Here is a 19,219-nt window from a genome sequence, read left to right as displayed (position 1 = left end):
CATGAGATTATGAGTAGCATCAAGATCCTTTCAAATATATCAAAACATCATTGTTAACACATCACTCTCATAGGAATATATGTCTCTCTAATGATGTTCTTATTCTAACGTAGTTGGCAGTCAAAACCAAATACATGGAGAAGCCTTGCTTGAACTAGGAAGCAAGTTTCACCTACAATTTTGATGGACCCAAATCGGTGGTTTTATCATGGGAAAATATCAAAACAATAGTATTTATAGGTGCCTAAAGGACCTAGAAAAGCTAGAAGAATTCACTGGCGGTTATGTGCATGGTAATTTTTGTGGGTCTTTTAGCTTGTATGAAATTTTTTGTTTTGATAAACTCCTCCAAAATATTCATTTCCAAAATCAAATTTCTCCTCCCTAGGTTCCATCATTGTCCAAAATTGTTAAATGAAGCATCTGTACTTGAAAATTCACACTGTTTTATCTATTTTGGAGATTTTTACTTCTACTTTGCAATTGATATGGACCTTTTCCTCGACTTATGAAATCTTTCTGATTTGAACTCAATTCTACAATTTATAAGTTGTAGGATAAAGTTAAATAATGCTTTGAGCACTCTGGATCTTCAAAGCATTCAAGTTTTGAGAATTACACTCATCAAAGACATAAAAAGTTTTGACATAAGAATATCAATCCCTAATTTAGTTTTAGTTTGTGTTTTGATATTCAATTTAATACCTTAGTTAGGTTTGTAGTATTAACTTAACATATTTAAATCCAGAGAATATATGAGCTAATTAGGGTGTCATACCATGTGATGAAAACAACATGTGTAAGATTATCCATTAATTTTTTCATAAAATTGAAACATGTGCAAAGAGTCTCCACTTCAAAATCTGGTAAATTGGATTATAATATTTCTTTGATTAATAAGCTAAGACATGTCTACTTTTATTCAAATCATCATACTAAACTAGGTGAAAGAGACTAGTAAGAAACCAGTATGAAAATAGGGGGGGCACATGAGCCCCCTAATATGAAATGTAAAGGAAAAACAAGGATCATAACAACATAAAATGAAATAACATTACCTATATGTCCATGGAGGTTAATCTCTGGGGTAAACCCTAACAAGTGGAACAAATATGGTGGGAGAAAATGTTCAATTTTCACCAATAGACATTTACAAGTGTATATACAAATAAGAAATATTCATATAACATCTTAGACTCTGGAGAAGGCAGCTAATACCATAAGAATTTGGTACCATTAGTTTATATTAAACATGAAACTCTTCTTCACCATGATACCATTCCTTAACATTGATCAATGAGGCAGCTCTTTTCACCAATATACAAGGTATCCACCTTTATAAGTGTATACACAACTAATAGATACTCATACAACATGCTAGTGGAATATGGAGAACCCAAGTAATGCCATTGATACCAATATTTGATATGGAACCCATGTCCCTCCTTGGCCAACATAACAAGCTCCATCATTGATTAGTGACGCACTATATAAATGTTGGTAAGTAATGGAAATTCCCTATTGGGTTGCATAATTTTGATTGTGGGAAATTGACAATTGTTTGCCACTAATTAATATAAATAAAAATATTTACATAGTGTGATGGCATGTCAATGTAGTTCCTTGAACCTTCTGCATCATATCATAAAAATGTCTGGTCACTCTTACTTCTCATCACTTCCTTCTCTAGTGATAAGAACAAGTATGAAAAATGGTAAAATTTGTTTAAAAGATGAATTGAATGTTTAAAGCTTCTAAGCATAAACTTCAAGTTTATATTTTAACTACAAACATGTTTAAGCTACAAACATGTTTTAACTTTTATTCTAATTAGTTCCATAAAGGACTAATTATATTATGTTGGCTAATATAAATATATAGTGATTAATTTATAAATATATGAATCTTTGATTTGGTTCATACAAAACAAATGAGTGAAGCTTCCATGCATGCATCTATGCCCCAACATGCTCACATCAATTGATAATGTGTGGTGATATTAATTTAGTCATCAATAAGAAAAACCATTGAGATGCAAGTTATAAAAGTTGATTCTACTGCAAAGTTAGATGTCACAACTCACACGATTATGCTGTGAGGCATGAAGTGAGAAAATGCGGGCTGCAAACGAAGATATTTAATGCTAATGCAAAATAACATTTATTTTCCTTTTCTCTTTAGGGTTGAGGATAGATAGGCATGACAATGAAGGGATGATATAATGTTTTATTCCTTTGGACATCTCTCAAAAGAGATGTTGGAAGACAGAATAACAAATTGATTCATACAAGCCTATTCTTTATAAATAAGTCTGATGAACATGGTAGGTGTGTGGTAGCTGTGTGCCTTTCAGTTTTCTTTAGTTTGGAACTTTACACAGGAAGGACCATGAATAACAATAGCTTGCATATAGCTAAAACATTTTATTATAAGAAAGTATTACAATGGTAAAAAACATGTAGATATGTTTTAGAGAACAATTGATCTAATAGGAGATGGAAATATTTAGCTTCAATGGTGCATATTTAGCACTTTCCCATGACTTGAAAATTTCTAGTTCCTTTACAACTTCAAATATTATTGAGTTTTGCCAACTCAAATACAACCCTATTCTTTGTAAATAAGTCCGATCAAACTTGAAGGTGTAAACCTTTAAGCTTTCTTTAGTTTGGACTTTTCCAAGAGGACCATGAATAAAATAGCTTGTATATAAATAAAACATTAAGAAATGATTACAATGGTATAAAATGTGTAGATATATTTTATGGAAAAAATGATCTGATGGGAGTTGGCAATATTAAACTTTAGTATGTATAGTGAAATATTCAACTTTAATACATATGTTATTGCTAGCCCATGAATGTTTACATTCCATGGATGTTAGTACTCAATTTTAGGCTCCAACATGTATCAAATGATCAAATATTTTTGGCTCCAACATGTAATTTATGGCCAATGATTAGATCAGATAAAATCATTTGAAAGCTTATTTACTTCGGGACCTCTTTAGATTGTTGGTTATACAAACAAATTCTCTATTTTGAGTAATTTTCTTTGATAATGTGGTAGGGACTTTTGTATCAGTCAATATTATGTGTGTTTGGCTGCCTATTCTTATATATGGTTGAATTTAGTGTTCAAATGCTTAAAAACCCATTGGGAATGGATTATTTGCTATGAAATGTTCTTCAATCTTTAATCCACTAGTTGCATTTGGATTTTTCTTGTAATTGCAAGATCATTTTATTTGTCGTGAGGCTCTATGATCGTGGAGGTTGCTAAAACGTCACTAAATATGCATGCTTAGTTTGTTCTCAAGCACATCACCAGGAGTTTGTTAAGCATCTTTTTAAAGTCTAGCAGGATCCTATGTGAGGGGCTACAACTCGAGGCATGATAAAGTATACATCTTCTTGTCCATCTCTAAAAAGGGAAAATATGTGCAAACAAGGCAAAGTGTTTGACATGCTTGATTGAATTAGAATTTTTTGAAGTAGCATTCGACTTGCAGGCATGAAAGAGGGAACTTTTTAAATTCTTATTTTGCATCTCTTCTTATAATAATTTTCTTTTTATTCCTATTTTGTTTTCTGGCTTTTGAAACTGAAATATGAAAGCATATCAATTCTCTCAGGGAATTATTTATTTTCTTTTGAAGGAATAAACAAGACAAGCCAAAGTGTATACTATTTTATAGGTAATAGTATTAACTTAGTGTGGGATCTCAATGAGGGTTCCTTGCAACGTTGTTTATTTGAAAACAAATATAGTAGGGTTAGCTGGTAACTTGCTATTTCAATTTCGTGTTTTGCAGTTAATAACTTAGTATTTTTCAGAGATGGAGTACCTAGAGTAAGTGAGGGCCATTTTTATCAAGTTCTATTGTATGATTAGATTCTAAGGTGAATATTTTCTAGTTTATAGGTCCCTCTTGTTTAGACAACTCTTAATTATTTAGGTGTATATGTTACTTTGAATGTTACATGATTTAAATTTAGTTGGAACTAGGTGCTAAACCTGTTTTAAGAATCTTGCTTTGGGTTTCAACAAGGCACTTGGTTCCCTATCTTCCTTTAATTAAGGATTGATCTAGGAGTTTTCACCCCCCTTTGCACCTACATTGGATGTATTTATTTAATTCCATTGACCTACTTTTGTGGTTATGTGTTGGATATTAACAAAATTATCTTATCATATTATCCATCTTATCCATGTTGAAACAACTATCTCCATGCAATGAGTTGAATTTCTTTGGTGGTAATTTCAGGCCTATGCATCTCTTGAACCAAATTATCAACCTCGAGTTACTTTTTTGGTAGTTAAAAAATGTCACCGTACACTACTCTTTGAGAACAACCATCTAGATTAAAATGCTATAGATAGGAGTGGAAACATATTCTCATATAAGAAGATAATTGTTATGGAATACACATCTATTAGTTGTCACACACTGTGCATGATATTCCTCTATTAATCATAATTCTATTGTAAGCTTCCTCTTATTTTATAGAAGAGTTAGTGCTTATGGTCCTTTTTGATGATATTCCATGAACTGTAGTTGACTCCAAAATTTTCCATCCAATATAATTTGACTTTTACCTCTACAACCATGGTGGTATTCAGGTGTCGTTGATATTACATTTTTCATTTGGTTGGATAACAGGTTGATATCTTCTGAGAGAAAGATGTTATTATGTTGTCCAACTTAGAAGGAATGGACATGTTGATTGGAAGATTAACAGAACCCAATTTATGACATTTATAGGAACTAGTAACCTTCCCATTATCATGTTCTTTGGGATCAAAACAAATTCACAGCTAATGGATTGTAGTCCTTAACCAACAATCTATATTACACATAGATCCCAACATCATCCTCTTTACCCCTAGTGCATTGTGTAGATAAGATAACATATTTTCAAAATCTTATAATTCATTTTTAGTGTGCTTCTTACCAATTTGGACTTTTACTCTGCGTATTGGTTTTTGGGTTATATATAGAAAATTTTATAGTTCTAGGTTGCAAAATTCATGGTTATGAAGTAGGATAAAAGTTGGAAGTTCTAAATGGAAAGTATAAATAGCTATGTAGCTATAGTTGGTTTTAAGGTAAATCGTATTTGAAATTATGTTAGTTATTGAGCAATGATTTCTTTTCAATTTCGAAAAAATGATGTTTGCGCTCATCTAGTTGAAAAATGGGTGTTGTTTTTGTCCTTAAATTGAAACAAATTAAAAAAAAAATTAATGCATTGTATATTTTATTGGGATCTTGTTGACTTGTATCCCTTGGTTTGTGGCAAATATGTAAGGTGTACATGATCAGTTTCTATAGGTAGCTCTCCATTGCTAAATCATGAATATATACTTAGTTCATATATACAATAACCCTAATTTATTATGTCCATCTAGCTGCATTTGGGCCTCGATTTAATACTGATGCAAGTGCATCTAACCTAAGGTATCATGTTTATTAAAGGAGTTAGATTCCTAAGTCAGGATTTAATTATTTATTGTATTTTCCTATAGTTTTAGGAGAGAATGAGAATTATTGTAAATTGGAGAAGGTTCAAGAGTATTTTGGAAGAGTTGAGAGATTTCAAGGTTAGTTAGCTCTTATCTAGGGATGAAGGATTAGGTGAGAGATTTTATGGATCATGAGAGATATTTTGGGAGTTTGTTTAGGATCTAGAACTTAATTTGGGTTCAGATCCACTTGTATAAATCTAGGTGAGCCCATGAAGCATGTAAGTGAAGTAGAGTGAAGAATGTGAGTGGGCAAGAATGAGGCGAATGGTTCTCATGTAAATATTTTATTTATTTCATTAATTATTTCTGAGATTTTATATGCATACATATTGTGTGAAGTTAGTTTTATAAGTTTTGTGTTAATTTTTAATTTGTAGGCTCCCTATGGTGTGTTGTGTCATTTTGGTATCGGAGCTTAGATAATAGCTATTTTTTGAAGTGTGGAGAACAATTGGTAGTTTGGTAGAACCTTGTTGTGAAGCTATGTGTGGACCTATTCTTGGAGTCAAAGCGAAGCGTAGTGCTTGGTGTGTTAGAGTCATGACCAAATGACAAGAATTTGTTTCAAGAATTTGTTTTTAGGAAAAATGCACTAGGCCGTAGAATGTTTAGAGCTCTGTGAATGCTTCTGCGGAAACAAGCTCCTTTGAAATTGAAGAGCCGTTTTATTAAAGAGTTACTCGATGAGAGTTCCTATTTGTTTTGAGAGATTGTTGTCGTCAATTTGGTAAAGATTGCGAAGGGAAGATCTATTTTAAATTTATAGCTTCAGTTGTTAGAATGCGTGCTTTGTTATCGAAGCCATTTTATTGATGAATTATTGTGGGAAAATTGTAAATTATCTTCGATGAATTTTCCCGCTTGTGCAGAAGGAGCAGTAAATTCTACTCTTGAATGTAACTGTTAAGGTATCATTCAACGCTTGGGTACAGTGGAAGCTGCCTTTTAAAAAACGAGAATGCTATTTTGAAATTGAACAAAAGAACTTATTTCAAGAAGTTGGCCCTTTTCACAAATTTCGGGTTGCACCTCACATTCAACTCGAGATTCGTCGCCTCGGCCTGAACACATGCATTTATTTTGGCCTAGATAAGACCTTTCTTCAGAACTTGGACTAGGAAACACAACACTTACAGATAGAATATTTTGTTTCCATGTTGTAAATAGCTGACACTGGCTCTAGGTAACAATTTGTCTTATCATGAAAAAAGAATTATGATATTTTTTTTTGGCAACAATCAAAAGGAGTTCTGGCAATATTCAGAATGAAGATTTTGATGCAGAGGAAGAGTACACTAAATTTCATTGGCAAAGATTAAAAATTTGAAGCTTTTGGGGAGAAGAATGGAGCTAAACCTGGAATAGAGGAGATCTCATTCATGAAAACTGAGTGGTAGTTTAGTGAACAGAGCATGAAGTAACCTTGAATAAAAAATGGAGAAGAAGTCTACCATTCAACTTTAATCATATAGAGGAATATTGACACTACATGGTAAGAATTATCGTAAGTCGTTATTTTGAGTGGTACACACTATAGAAGCCAATTAATTATTTTTATGAAGGGAAAGTTTCAAAGATATTGAGAAGTTTTGAAAAGGTCGTGATAAGTTTATATTAATTAGAACAAGAAAAGTTTGTAAACGTGTGCATTATTGGCTTATTCATTACACTATAAAGTTTGTAAAAGATTCCAAATGTGTTAATCGTTATGTAACGAGGAATTTTGTATGACAGTCATATAAATTTTCCAAATAAAGTATTTTATATTATGTTGTCAAGGTCATGTTTGTATTTTCCAAATGAAGTCTTTTATATTATGTTTTTAAAGTCATGTTTGTCAACTAAAGCTTATGTATAAGTGGTTAAGAGTGTCATAAGTAAAGTCAACAGTGTGTTTAAGTTTGAGTCATTGAATGTAATAGCTGCATGATCAGTGGAGCTCGACACCCAAAGTCTGGTCAATGTATTGTAAAGACAAGGGATATTGTAGTTGTTTGCAACAAAGAAAGATTAGTACAAAGGAGCTTATACATGGGAAGAAGGAGATGAAGATGACTATGGATAGTCATTTGCAGATTTCAGAGAAAAGCCATAACGATGGCATAGAAGTTGGTGTACATGGTGAAGAGTTCCAGAAAGAGATTGTTGAATTAAGGCATGAATTAATGTGTTGATGGAGTTGCTATAGAATCAGAAACATGGATGGATAATAAATAGGACAACTAGATGCCCAATCAAGAAGTTGAATGCAAGAATACAAAAGCACAAGTTGAAAGTTTTGTTAAGGGAAGCGGAAACACTCCAGATAATTGAGATGAATGTATGCATTTGTGAACCAGAAGAAGGACCGATGCTTGGTGAGGACGATGATGATGCTGAAATGAAATTTGTTGATGTGAACGTGGGTTTGATTCCCACAGATGGCACCACACACTGTTTAGAAGATCAACATAAAGACTTGAGGAGGGAATTATGTGTCGAGATTATAAAGCTTTATGTTTTTAAATCTAACAGTTGGCGTGTGGATGAAAGATGTGTTATAGATGCTAGACATGATAATAATTTTGTTTCATGCAGATATGAAGACGAGTCCGTTGAAATAATTTTTGAAAATGACCGTAAAATGCTAATGAAATGTGAAGAATAACTACAATTGCTAGAGAAGATGTTGATGGAACCTGAGTCTATGCAAGTTGCAGAAGAAAACTGTTCAAACAACGAAAATGTGGAACCTAAATGTAATTTGAAATTTAATGTTAAAGATGATGAATTGATATTCCTAGTTAGTAACAATAAAATTCAGTTGAAAACTAGATTGTATACTAAAATTGAAGAATTAAGAAAACTGATTGAAAAAGCACATAAACCAAGATATTACAAGATGAGGCAGAAGGACAACAACATGATACATTTGATTGCTCAAATATACATCAACAAAGAAGGATGATAATTGCATCATAAAATTTGGAAAACTGGCGAATTAAAAGTAACAACAATTGATGCAGAACAACAAAGAATGGATTATCAGTTACAGACTAAAGTTTGGGATCCAGGAGGAATTTAATCAATTTATGAAGACATATGGTTGGGAGACCATGAATTTATTTTACCTGGGGAGTCTGATGTAGGTGCATCTAACCTATGGTATCATGTTTACTAAAGGAGTTGGATTCCTAAGTCAGGATTTAATTTTTTGTTGTAATTTCCAATAATTTTAGGAGAGAATGAGAATTATTGTAAATATGAGAAGGTTCGAGAGTATTTTGGAAGAGTCAAGAGATTTGAGGGTTAGTTTAACTAGGGATAAGGGATTAGGTGAGAGATTTTATGGATCATGAGAGATATTTTGGGAGTTTGTTTAGGATCTAGAACCTACTTTGAGTTCAGTTCCATTTGTATAAATCTAGGTGAGCCCATGAGGCATGTAAGTGAAGTAGAGTGAAGAATGTGAGTGGCCAAGCATGAGTCCAATAGTTCTCATGTAAATATATTATTTATTTAATTAATTATTTCTGAGATTTTATGTGCATACATATCGTGTGAATTCAGTTTTATGGGTTTTGTGTCAATTTTTAATTTGTAGGCCCCCTATGGTTTGCTGTGTCAAATATGGATCTAGAAACATTAGATAATGGTTCATTATCTAGTGGTGTTCTTGGTAGTCACATGACTGTAGCTAGTTCAGGTTCTCGGAGCACTCGTGCACTTGCATGAACAAGTGTTTGGACCTTACTAGCTTTAAAAGAAAATATCAAGAGAGTTATGTTTTACTGTTAGATTTGGTACACAAATGTTTGGCATTTTTAATTTCTATATGTCTCATCCCTTTGTTGGGTTAAGTAGGAAATTGAGTGACGGGATAGATGCATCATTACGATGCTTTCAAATTGTAAAGTTCTATTTTTCAAAAACTTAAGATCACAGTTAATCACTTGCTTTTCACCTCTTGTATTGTTTGACATTTTTTAATTGGATGTGACAATTAAAGTTTAGTGTGAACATCTGTGTTGTGTGTTTTCATATTAGATGAACATGAATTTTGTATGATAAGTTTTAATATAGTCCCAAACCATACTAATTTATTTATGTTGATTAAAAATGATTTGACAACAACTCCTTAGAGGAAGTTCTTTTATACAAATATTTGGGAATCAACATCCATTATAAGCTCAATTGGAAACATAGAATTGATAAAATGATGAATGGAGGTTGTAAAACTTACTATGGGATTGAAAACAATTGTAAGTTGGTAGATCTTTGGATTTGGAATAAAAAGAAGCTCCTCTTTGAGAAACTCGTCACAGCTATTATTTTACATGGATGTGTAGTTTGGTGTTGTAGTATATCTAGAGTCATGAAGGAATATTGAATAGATCCAAAAATAATTTATAACCTACAACCTCAAGCTTGAAGGAAATACTCCTTATGCTATCCTCCTGATTGAAGCAAGCCTTCCTCACATTGAAAGCATGACTATGAATAGACATCTTATGTATAAGAAGAAGTTATACGTGGATGCCAAGAAGTTTCCTAAAATAGTTTGTAACTCTATCCAAAACCCCCACCCTTGGGTCAAGTAAGGGTGGCGTAAAGATGCTTAGTCTTGGATGGACCATTGGGGAATAAAGAAGGAGATCACCCTCTAAAATCCAAATAATATTAAAAATATTATTACTTCCAAATTTAAGGAGAAATTGTGGGGCAATAAAGAGTTAGAGGGAAAAATGACACTAAGATATTATAAAGAGGTGATCGACCCCAATTTCGAAAACCAAACTTATTTTTCTATCTTGACTAGTGTTAAGAAAAAAATTAACATTGTGAAGATAAATTCTAATTCTCATAGTGAATCTCAACATTGGTCAATTCCCAATTTGCCATGGGATGATACAATTTTTCACTTGTGCCTGAAGATGAAAGACACTTTCTCTTATATTGTCCATCTTATACTCATATTCAATCTAATTTTTAAAAATTGTGTCACACAGCCAACCTTCTTCATATTTTAAGTCAACAAAACTATAGTAATCTAGGAAAGCTTCACACTTCCTTTTTAGCATACAAATAAAATGTTAAAGAATTTTGATCAATCTCTTACCAAATTAAAATGCGATAAACCATATAAAGTTTGATGGTTGGGAGAAATGCTATTCTCCACACTAAGATTTTAGCACATGACATGTTGCAAAAAGACTATAAACACAATAAATAAAATCATTATATTAAGTCGTAAAAATGTAAAAAATCATAATAATTTTTCATTTATTTTTATAAAACCCCTTAAACATAAGAAATAAAATTGTATTATCAATATAGAAAAATAATAATAATTATTTATTTTATATCAACATAAATCTATCTTAAATAAGATCATCACAATAAACTATAGAATGAACCTCACAGCTCTATGTATATATTTCATATCCTTTGAACCAAAGATTCCTTCCGTACTCTTCTTTGACCCCCAACGCAGCAATTTTATGTGAACGAATTTTTGGACTAAAGCGATTGTGAGGAGAGTTTTATGTTCTACTCCAACTAATGGCCGTTGCACCGAGTCGATTCACAATAATAATGTGATATGTATAATGATGAGGAATCTCAAAATAATCATGATGTATGTTACATAAAGTTCAAATGATTATGAAGAGTTGTAGGAGAGAATGAAGTAGATGAAAGTAAGTTGAAGGAAAGAGGTCAAAATAAAATTCAGAGGATAAAATAAAACCACTTACTCTGTAAACGCTTTCGAGCAAGACTCATCGGGAAAAAAACAGTGACATCGGAAATTGAAATGATAAAAGAAGCTAGTTAACAATATGAAAAGATGCTATTAAAAAAGAGGCTACCTAAATTTACAGTATAAGATCAAATTATTTTGTGATAAATATTAAGATTTTTTTGAATAATTAAAAATAATTCAATAATATTAAAAATTAATTTAATAATCAAATAATTATAAAATATAAAAAAATAAATAATTAAACAATATTGAAAATGTAATTTAAATTTAAATAAAATAATAAAATAATATAGAAAATGTAATTTAAATTTAAATAATATTGAAAAAGTAATTTAAATAATAGTTAAATGATTTTGGTTTACCGTTGCTTTAATTGGTAGTGCATAGGTGTAGTGTTAAAATTGGTAGTGAATAGGTATAGTGTTAAAATTGTTAGTGAATAGGCCTAGTGTTAATGCATTTTTCATGTTCAAATCTTCATAAGTCAGCATTAAAAAAATAGTTAAACAATTTTCAAAATTAAAAAAATTATTATTATTATTATTATTATTTTTTATTGAATTTCATATTTTTTTTTTAATTTAAAATATGAAATCATATTTTTTTAATAGTAATTGGTGAATCTATAACTTGAAAAGAGTAATTGGTGAATCTATAACTTAAAAGGATTAATCTGGACAAAACCCAAGGTCAAATCATATTACTATTTAGGCTGCTACTGTTCACCTCAATTTCAAGGTTTTCGAAGATTCCCACCCTTTTAGTGTTGTAAGATTCCACTTAAACTATTATCCTTTTAAATAATTTTCAAAATTAAAAAAATTAAAAATATCTTTTTTTTTTTTTAATATTCAAAATATAAAATCATTTTTTTTTGTTAGTTTTAGTTTTTTTTTTTTTTTTTTAAACCGTAATGGGTGAATCTATAGCTTGAAAGGATTAATCTAGACAAAACCCACGGTCAAATCACATTACTATTTAGGCTGCAACTGTTCACCTCAATTTCAAGGTTTTCGAAGATTCCCGCCCTTTCAGTCTTGCGAGATTCCACTTAAACTATTATCCTTTAAGCATGATATATATATATATATATATATATATATATATATAGTTATATAATAAATGGGTTTCTGTATATATATATTATAATTAAAAATTAATAAAAAACAATTAAATAAAATACTTTTAAAAACTAAAAACCATACATATATAAAATTAATTCTTTTAAAAAATTAAATAAAATACCTTTAAAAACTAAAAACATTCTAAGTTGGAAAATACATTTTGAAATGGTATATAGACACTCTCAACTATCTTTTGATGAGTTAATTGTATTCAAAATTTTTTATTTTAATATCATATAATTTTAAATTCTTTATTCTAATAAAAAGATATACTAACAAATTTGTTAATATTTTTTAATAAATACTTTAAATATTAAAATAAAAAAAATATTATTAATAATTTAACTTAAATTATATATATATATATATATATATATATATATATATATATATATATATATATATATTTTTAAGTTAAATTATTAATAATATTTTTTTATTTTTTTTTTAATATTTGTTTATGTTGTTTACATTAATTTTATTATTTTTTAATAAAATAAAAAAAATATTAAAATTAAAATTTATATTTATATTTTTTAATATTGAAAATTTTTGTAAATAATATTATTTAAAGTTTTATAATTTTGTTTTGGTATGATATATTTTGAATTATAGTAATAATTATTGGAATTCACCCCTATCACATAACGACATGACAAGGTATATTTATTTAAATAATAAAAAAAAAATTGACCCAATAAGACCAGGTATATGTATATTTATCCGAATAACAAAAAAAACAACTTTAAATTAACAATTATATAATGTTTAAAACAATTAATTATATATTTTGCATTAACCTGATTTTAATGGTTTCTTTAAGAATGAAAAACTAAAACAATTTCTTGCTTAATTAACTTAATAAGTTTCTTATCTTATCATATTTTGTGAACAGAAAAACCAGCTGAAATATGGATATCGATTTATTTATTATCAGAAAGGAAAAACAAAACTGAATTTTATTAGAGATAATTCAGTTCAAATAGTGTATGGCATATTCAAAAGTTCATAATTCCACTGCAATGAGACTATCATCCCGAAATAACTAAACATAGTGAGTACAAAAACATATTACAAAAATTAAAAGTAACCCAATAATACCAAAAAAACAAAAACCACAGAATAACAGTATAAATTTAGCATAAACAAAATATTCATTTAGGACCCAAAATAAATTTGTGTTCCCCATACATCACCACCACCATAAAAACACAAACATATATCCCTCGTCATCCAACAACCTTCACTTTGATAAGAGATCCGACCATATGTGTTGTAGGCTGTACTGTTAGAATATACTAAATAGGTCACCAGTATGCGTCCTCGACAGATACCGATTTATGATACCATGTATTTTCTATATTGACAGATTTGACAGAGCAATCGCCGCTGCGACCTAATAAACTGCCAATGCAATTTGCTTAACTTTCTATAAATATGGCCACATATTTAGAGTAACAAATGAATTCAAAACCATACTTGGCATTATTTTTTAAATTATACCACATTGACACAGATTTGACAGAGCAATTGCAGCTACTGCGACCTAATAAACTGCTAATGAAATTTGCTGAACTTTCTATAAATATGCACATAGGTTTATCGTAACAAATCAATTCAAATCCATACGTGGCATTGCTTTCTAAATTATACTTAACGTGCTATCTCATTCTATCTTAATGACACGGAATTTGAACAAATATCTTAATAGCGTCCTAACCTAAAGTCCCACTGTCGGGCCACTACAGTTCCCTGCACGCTGCAATATTTGATTTTTGGTCCATTATTTATTGCAGCGAATTCGACTTCAACCGGAGCACACGAAGTCACATCAACCAAACTAAAGATAACGACAAGCTGATGTGGATCGTCTCTGATCCAGATTTACTGATTTTTTCGTTTTTTGTTTTCGTTCAAAAAAATAGTATATTCCTTATTTCATAGAAATCAAAGTGTATAAATTATTATTTAAATAAGATTTTTAATAGTTGAATTTAAGTTTTTGTGATCTATACCATATCAAGCTATTGAGAGATTTTTTTGGCGGATCTTTCAACGACTAAATTTGACTAGGAAACGACTACATTGTACTGGGTAATTTAACTGAGAAAAGTAATTTTTTGTTATAATTGTTACCAAAATTTTGTTATATTTATTACCAAAATTTGAATAAAGGTAAAGTTTGTATTTAATAATCAAGAGTATGAATCAATTAGTTATTAATAGACATATTTCTCTAATTATAATTATATAAATAAATAATTAGTTAATTAATATGTAAGTTAGTTTTTGTTAATTAATTAATTAATATGTAAGAAATCTTCTCAAGAAATCTTCAAGAGCTATGCTTTTCTACTGAACTAAAACATTAACCATCAAGCTTAAAAAAACATAAAATGCTCTAGCTAACCGCATCATTTCAGAAAATATTGCTGGTATTTATCTTAAAAATATCAACGACTTTTTTTCAAATCACTAAATGTCTTACAAGCAGGAACAATATTTCTCTTAATTTTCTATGAATTCACTAAAATCAATATAAAAATAAATCTTATCACCAACTCAAGCCTCTGAAATTTTAATATTCAAAAATAAATGTCTTACAAGCTGAAACAATGTTTCTTTTAATTTTCTATCACTTCACTGAAATAAATATGAAAATAAGTCTTATTAGCAATCAAACCTCTAAAATTTTGATATTTAAAATCGATTTGCAAATACAAAAATAAATCCTATCACCAACTGAAACCTCCAAAATTTTGATATTTAAAATCGACTGGCACATAATCCCTCTGGTATTTTAGCACCGGGGAAGGTCTCTAGGTGGAGGTTCTAATGTCGCCAAACGACCGCGACCGTTCTTCACAAGAAGCGCCGTACTCAACCCCCACGTCAGATGATCATCCAAGTGACAGTGCACGAACCACACTCCTGTGCAAAACATAACGAATTAATTCTTAATTACCTTAAACCTGTGAATTGCGAAATGATAAATGAATTGAAGTGCAGGAACAATATGGATGGGGGTATTTAAATACCTGGATTGTCAGCTACGAATCTAATGGCTGCCCAACCGTTCACTGGAACGCCTACGGTGTTGCGCTCTGGGGGGTCAACCAGATTGAATTTTAGAGGGTCGGTTACAGGGTTATAGTTCCCAAAGCCTTGTCCCACCACATAAAAGCTGTAACCATGAATGTGCATTGGATGGTCATCCGCCACGAAAATGCTTGTTGCTTGAAAAACAATTTGTACTCTAGAGTTGTATTCGAGCACTTTCAGTTTTGTTCCGGAGATGGGAGCCCAAAGACTTCGGGGTACGTTCTGGCCGGTGTAATTGAATATGACCGGGGGATTTTGAGGAAAGTCGGTGGTAAAGACACCATTAATGCCAAAGTAAGAAGCTTGAAGCAAGGCTATCGTAGGCAATGCAAAGGATATGTTGTTCATACTTGCTGTAAGTCTGGTTCCGTTGGGGCCTCCACAGGTCTGACCAGGAGGGCACGGAAGCAACCCCAGTCCGACTGTGGAGATAATGCTTTCATCTATCTTGCGCGGAACCCTTACTGGGTGCTCAGGGGAAGCCAGGCTTCGGAGCCCTCTTCTAAATCTAGCGACGGTTGCGTTGTCGTTGTAAATTGGAAGCCTAGGAAGAATAGGACGCCTAAAATTTTGGGACCCAACATACTCTAGAATGGCTGTAGTTGTGGTGTTATCGAAATTGCCTGGTTGCTGAGTACTATATGCTCGGGCGGCCATATAGTATTTTCCCACAGGCTGGTTGGCCGTGACAAGAACATCGGCAGTCTGCCCTGGAGATATAGCTATTACATTGGTTTTATAGGGTTTAGTATAAGAAGCATCCACCGCTACGACTGTAAGTTCGTGGCTTGCTATCTTGAAAAAATGCTCGTCATTGAGTGCAGCATTGACCAGTCGAAGAAGGTAGGTTTGTCCACGTTGTACAGGCACGCGAAATGTTCCTGCATCCATGTAACGCTTTTTTAATTTACATGTCAATTTTAAACACAACCATTTACCATTAGATGTTTATTTCTAGGATTGTGCGAGTAGCTTGAAGGTTCCATGAGGTTTCATGGTTAAGACTAAACCCTATTCAAATTAACTAATCTATATTTCATACTTAAACCTTCCTTACTAAACCCAATCACTAAACCCTACTCAAACTCCTCTCACTAAACCCTACTCAAACTAAATAATCTAGACCTCATGAATAAACCTCTCTCTAAAATTTAAGATACAGATATATCATAAAACAAAAACTAAACCCCAAACAAAACCCCAAACAGACTAACTCCTCTATACCTTTATAAGGTATAGATACCTCATATGAACACCTCATATATAAGGTATACCCCATAGATAACACAATAGTAAAAAAAAATAAAAAAAATATGAAGGTGTATCACAGAAAGGAAATGCTCAGTACCTGATCTAGAGCAGGGATACAGGTCTCCTGGCTGTCCATTTATGGTGAAGGCAATCGATATATTGGGCGCAGCGCCTGTGAGATTCGCCTGATTCACAACGGCTATGGGGTCTCTGTTCCACCATTCCCCTGTTTCAAAAACAACATTACCGCTAATTCATCAACCATTGTTACACTTGCAAACATTTGTGTATTGAAATTCATTCATGCTGCTCATTACCTATTAAAATAGGAATTTCTGCTCTGGGTATAGGAAATGGATATAATCTTCCTCTCTTAGGATATATGACTATAGCTCCATAGAGTGTAGCTCTGAGCCATGAGACATGAGCATGCCAAAACAAGGTTCCTTCCTGTCGAATAATGGTGAATCTGTATGTAAACCTCCCACCCGGTTGAATAGGGCACTGTGTAACATATCCTGTGCCATCTGCCCACCCTGTTCTCAACTGCCTCACGCCATGCCTGACAAATTGGCAAATTCAAAGGTAAATCTCAGGTTAATTGGGTTTATCCCCAGTGATTGAGAGAAGAAGATTGGAATCTATATACAATATACAATTCTCAAAGATTTCCATTGAGGCTAGAGGGACGGTGCCATACCAGTGTATAGTGGTATTGTACTTGGCTCTATTATAAGTTTTAATGATAAGAGTGTCCCCATTACGAGCGTGAATCGTTGGACCTGGTAACTGTCCATTCACGGTGACTATTGTATGCTTCTTGCATAACCTGGTAACTGTCGTTGGTGCGATCTGTGCCATTGAAAATATCAAATATAACAGCTAGCTCCTACTTTCGGCAAAAACAAAACTTGAAAATGGTTCTGAACCAGGGAACTTACAACGAAGGTATACTTGTGAATATCTGCATTTGTGATGGCAGCAAAATAAGCAACTAACGAGAGTAGGAAAACAAGCATGGACGAAAATAGGCGCGGTGATGTCAATGACATTGTTGCTGCAGAAACAAGATATCCTGCAAAAAAAATTACTGCGCTTGCAAATGAATGAATCTTGCATGTCGAGTGCATGACTAGTGTGTGTTTTCTCGGAATATATAAAGACTTAAAAATGTGAACAGAAGCGTGAGATGCGGAAACAGAACCGCCATTCATCTCGGAACAGGAATGTCGGAACAGTGAGACATCAGTCGAAGTTTTGGATTTTCTCGGCGTATATTTTTACCTAGACATCTGGTAGATATTTGGTTTGAAATCTGACCGATATTTCTTAAAATTACATAATGGTTTAATCTGCATTAAAAACTTTTTAAATTACTGACTCTAGCACATTTTAAACCATAGTTGTCAAATTCATCTTATTTGGGTAAACAATTTGACTACAAATTTGTTCATTTGCAGGTATAGGAGGTAGCTTTTTAAATTATTGAATTTAGTTAAAAAGACATTTTAAACTAAATTATTGAATTTAGTTAAAAACACATTTTAAACTATAGTGGCCAAATTCGTCCAATTCAGGTAAAAAGTTGGACTACACATTTGTTCATTTGCAGTTATAGGAAGTAGCTTTTTAAATTACTGAATCTAGTTAAAAACACATTTTAAACTATAGTTGCCAAATTCATCCTATTTGGGGTAAAATGTTGGACTACAAATTTGTTCATTTGGAGGTAGCTTTTTAAATGACTGAATCTAGTTAAAAACACATTTTAAACCATAGTTGCCATATTCATCCCATTTGGGGTAAAAAGTTGGACTACAATTTTGTTCATTTGTAGGTATGGAGGTAGTCATTAAATTTAATAGGTAAAAATTTGCAATTCCAATTAGTTTTTAAAATTGTTAATTTAATAAATGAGATAAAAATTATCTTTATCTATTTATATATCCATTTATATATGTATGGATGCATAATAGAGAAAAATATCTATTACATGTATATCTATAACTCCATATCTTAGATATAAACAATTCCAAATTGAAACCTAAAAAATGAAAGAATTTAGACACAAAATGAAACTCAAGTACGTATGCATGGTGTTTACTTTGACATAAACACAAACTGTGCTCACATCACCAGACACACCAAGCTGAGTGTCAGTGTTTGGGTATGGTAGAAAAAGCTTGTCTCAGTCCTAAATCACATCATGTACCCTCAACTCTAAACTCTGAAAGTTGAAAGTTGAAACTCATGTTACATAAAACAATGAAACAATAACCTATGGACATATATAATTAGATTGAAGGGGTTTTTAGTCGTTCAATAAAAACAGTAAAAGCCACAACAATTTTTTGTTTGATTTTGAGCTTGTTTATGTACCTTGTTTAATGTTAATATGTTGATACTAGATATCATTGTTTATAAAAATGGACCTATTTTGTAGTTGGAAATGGAAATCTCAAATGGATAG

The 19,219-nt window shown here is 31.6% G+C and overlaps 1 protein-coding gene across 1 annotated transcript; it reads right to left on the bottom strand.

Annotated features, from left to right (window-relative positions):
* Positions 1–14,968: 14,968 nt before the first annotated feature.
* Positions 14,969–17,860, bottom strand: LOC149165021 (laccase-3-like). The gene is made up of 6 exons (XM_089431065.1): positions 17,691–17,860; positions 17,450–17,601; positions 17,067–17,311; positions 16,847–16,975; positions 15,435–16,379; positions 14,969–15,327 (listed from the first exon to the last, which is right to left on the bottom strand). Exons 1-6 carry the CDS (start codon positions 17,799–17,801, stop codon positions 15,197–15,199), a joined length of 1,713 nt encoding a protein of 570 aa, XP_089287191.1. The 5' UTR covers positions 17,802–17,860; the 3' UTR covers positions 14,969–15,196.
* Positions 17,861–19,219: the final 1,359 nt, after the last annotated feature.

Source organism: Pinus tabuliformis, chromosome 5_1 (genome assembly GCF_031772625.1).
Source record: "Pinus tabuliformis cultivar Carrire ecotype Pingquan chromosome 5_1, CPIR1, whole genome shotgun sequence".
Lineage (NCBI taxonomy): Eukaryota > Viridiplantae > Streptophyta > Pinopsida > Pinales > Pinaceae > Pinus > Pinus tabuliformis.
This window is presented reverse-complemented; position numbering and strand designations above follow the sequence as displayed.

Bases quoted from the DNA above. Each gene is read 5' to 3' on its own strand.
- LOC149165021 (XM_089431065.1), bottom strand. From the start codon at position 17,801: ATGTCATTGACATCACCGCGCCTATTTTCGTCCATGCTTGTTTTCCTA. The intron at 17,602-17,690 runs GTAAGTTCCCTG...TCAATGGCACAG, and splicing joins TTCACAAGTATACCTTCGTT to ATCGCACCAACGACAGTTAC. The intron at 17,312-17,449 runs GTATGGCACCGT...CCAATTTGTCAG, and splicing joins TACAATACCACTATACACTG to GCATGGCGTGAGGCAGTTGA.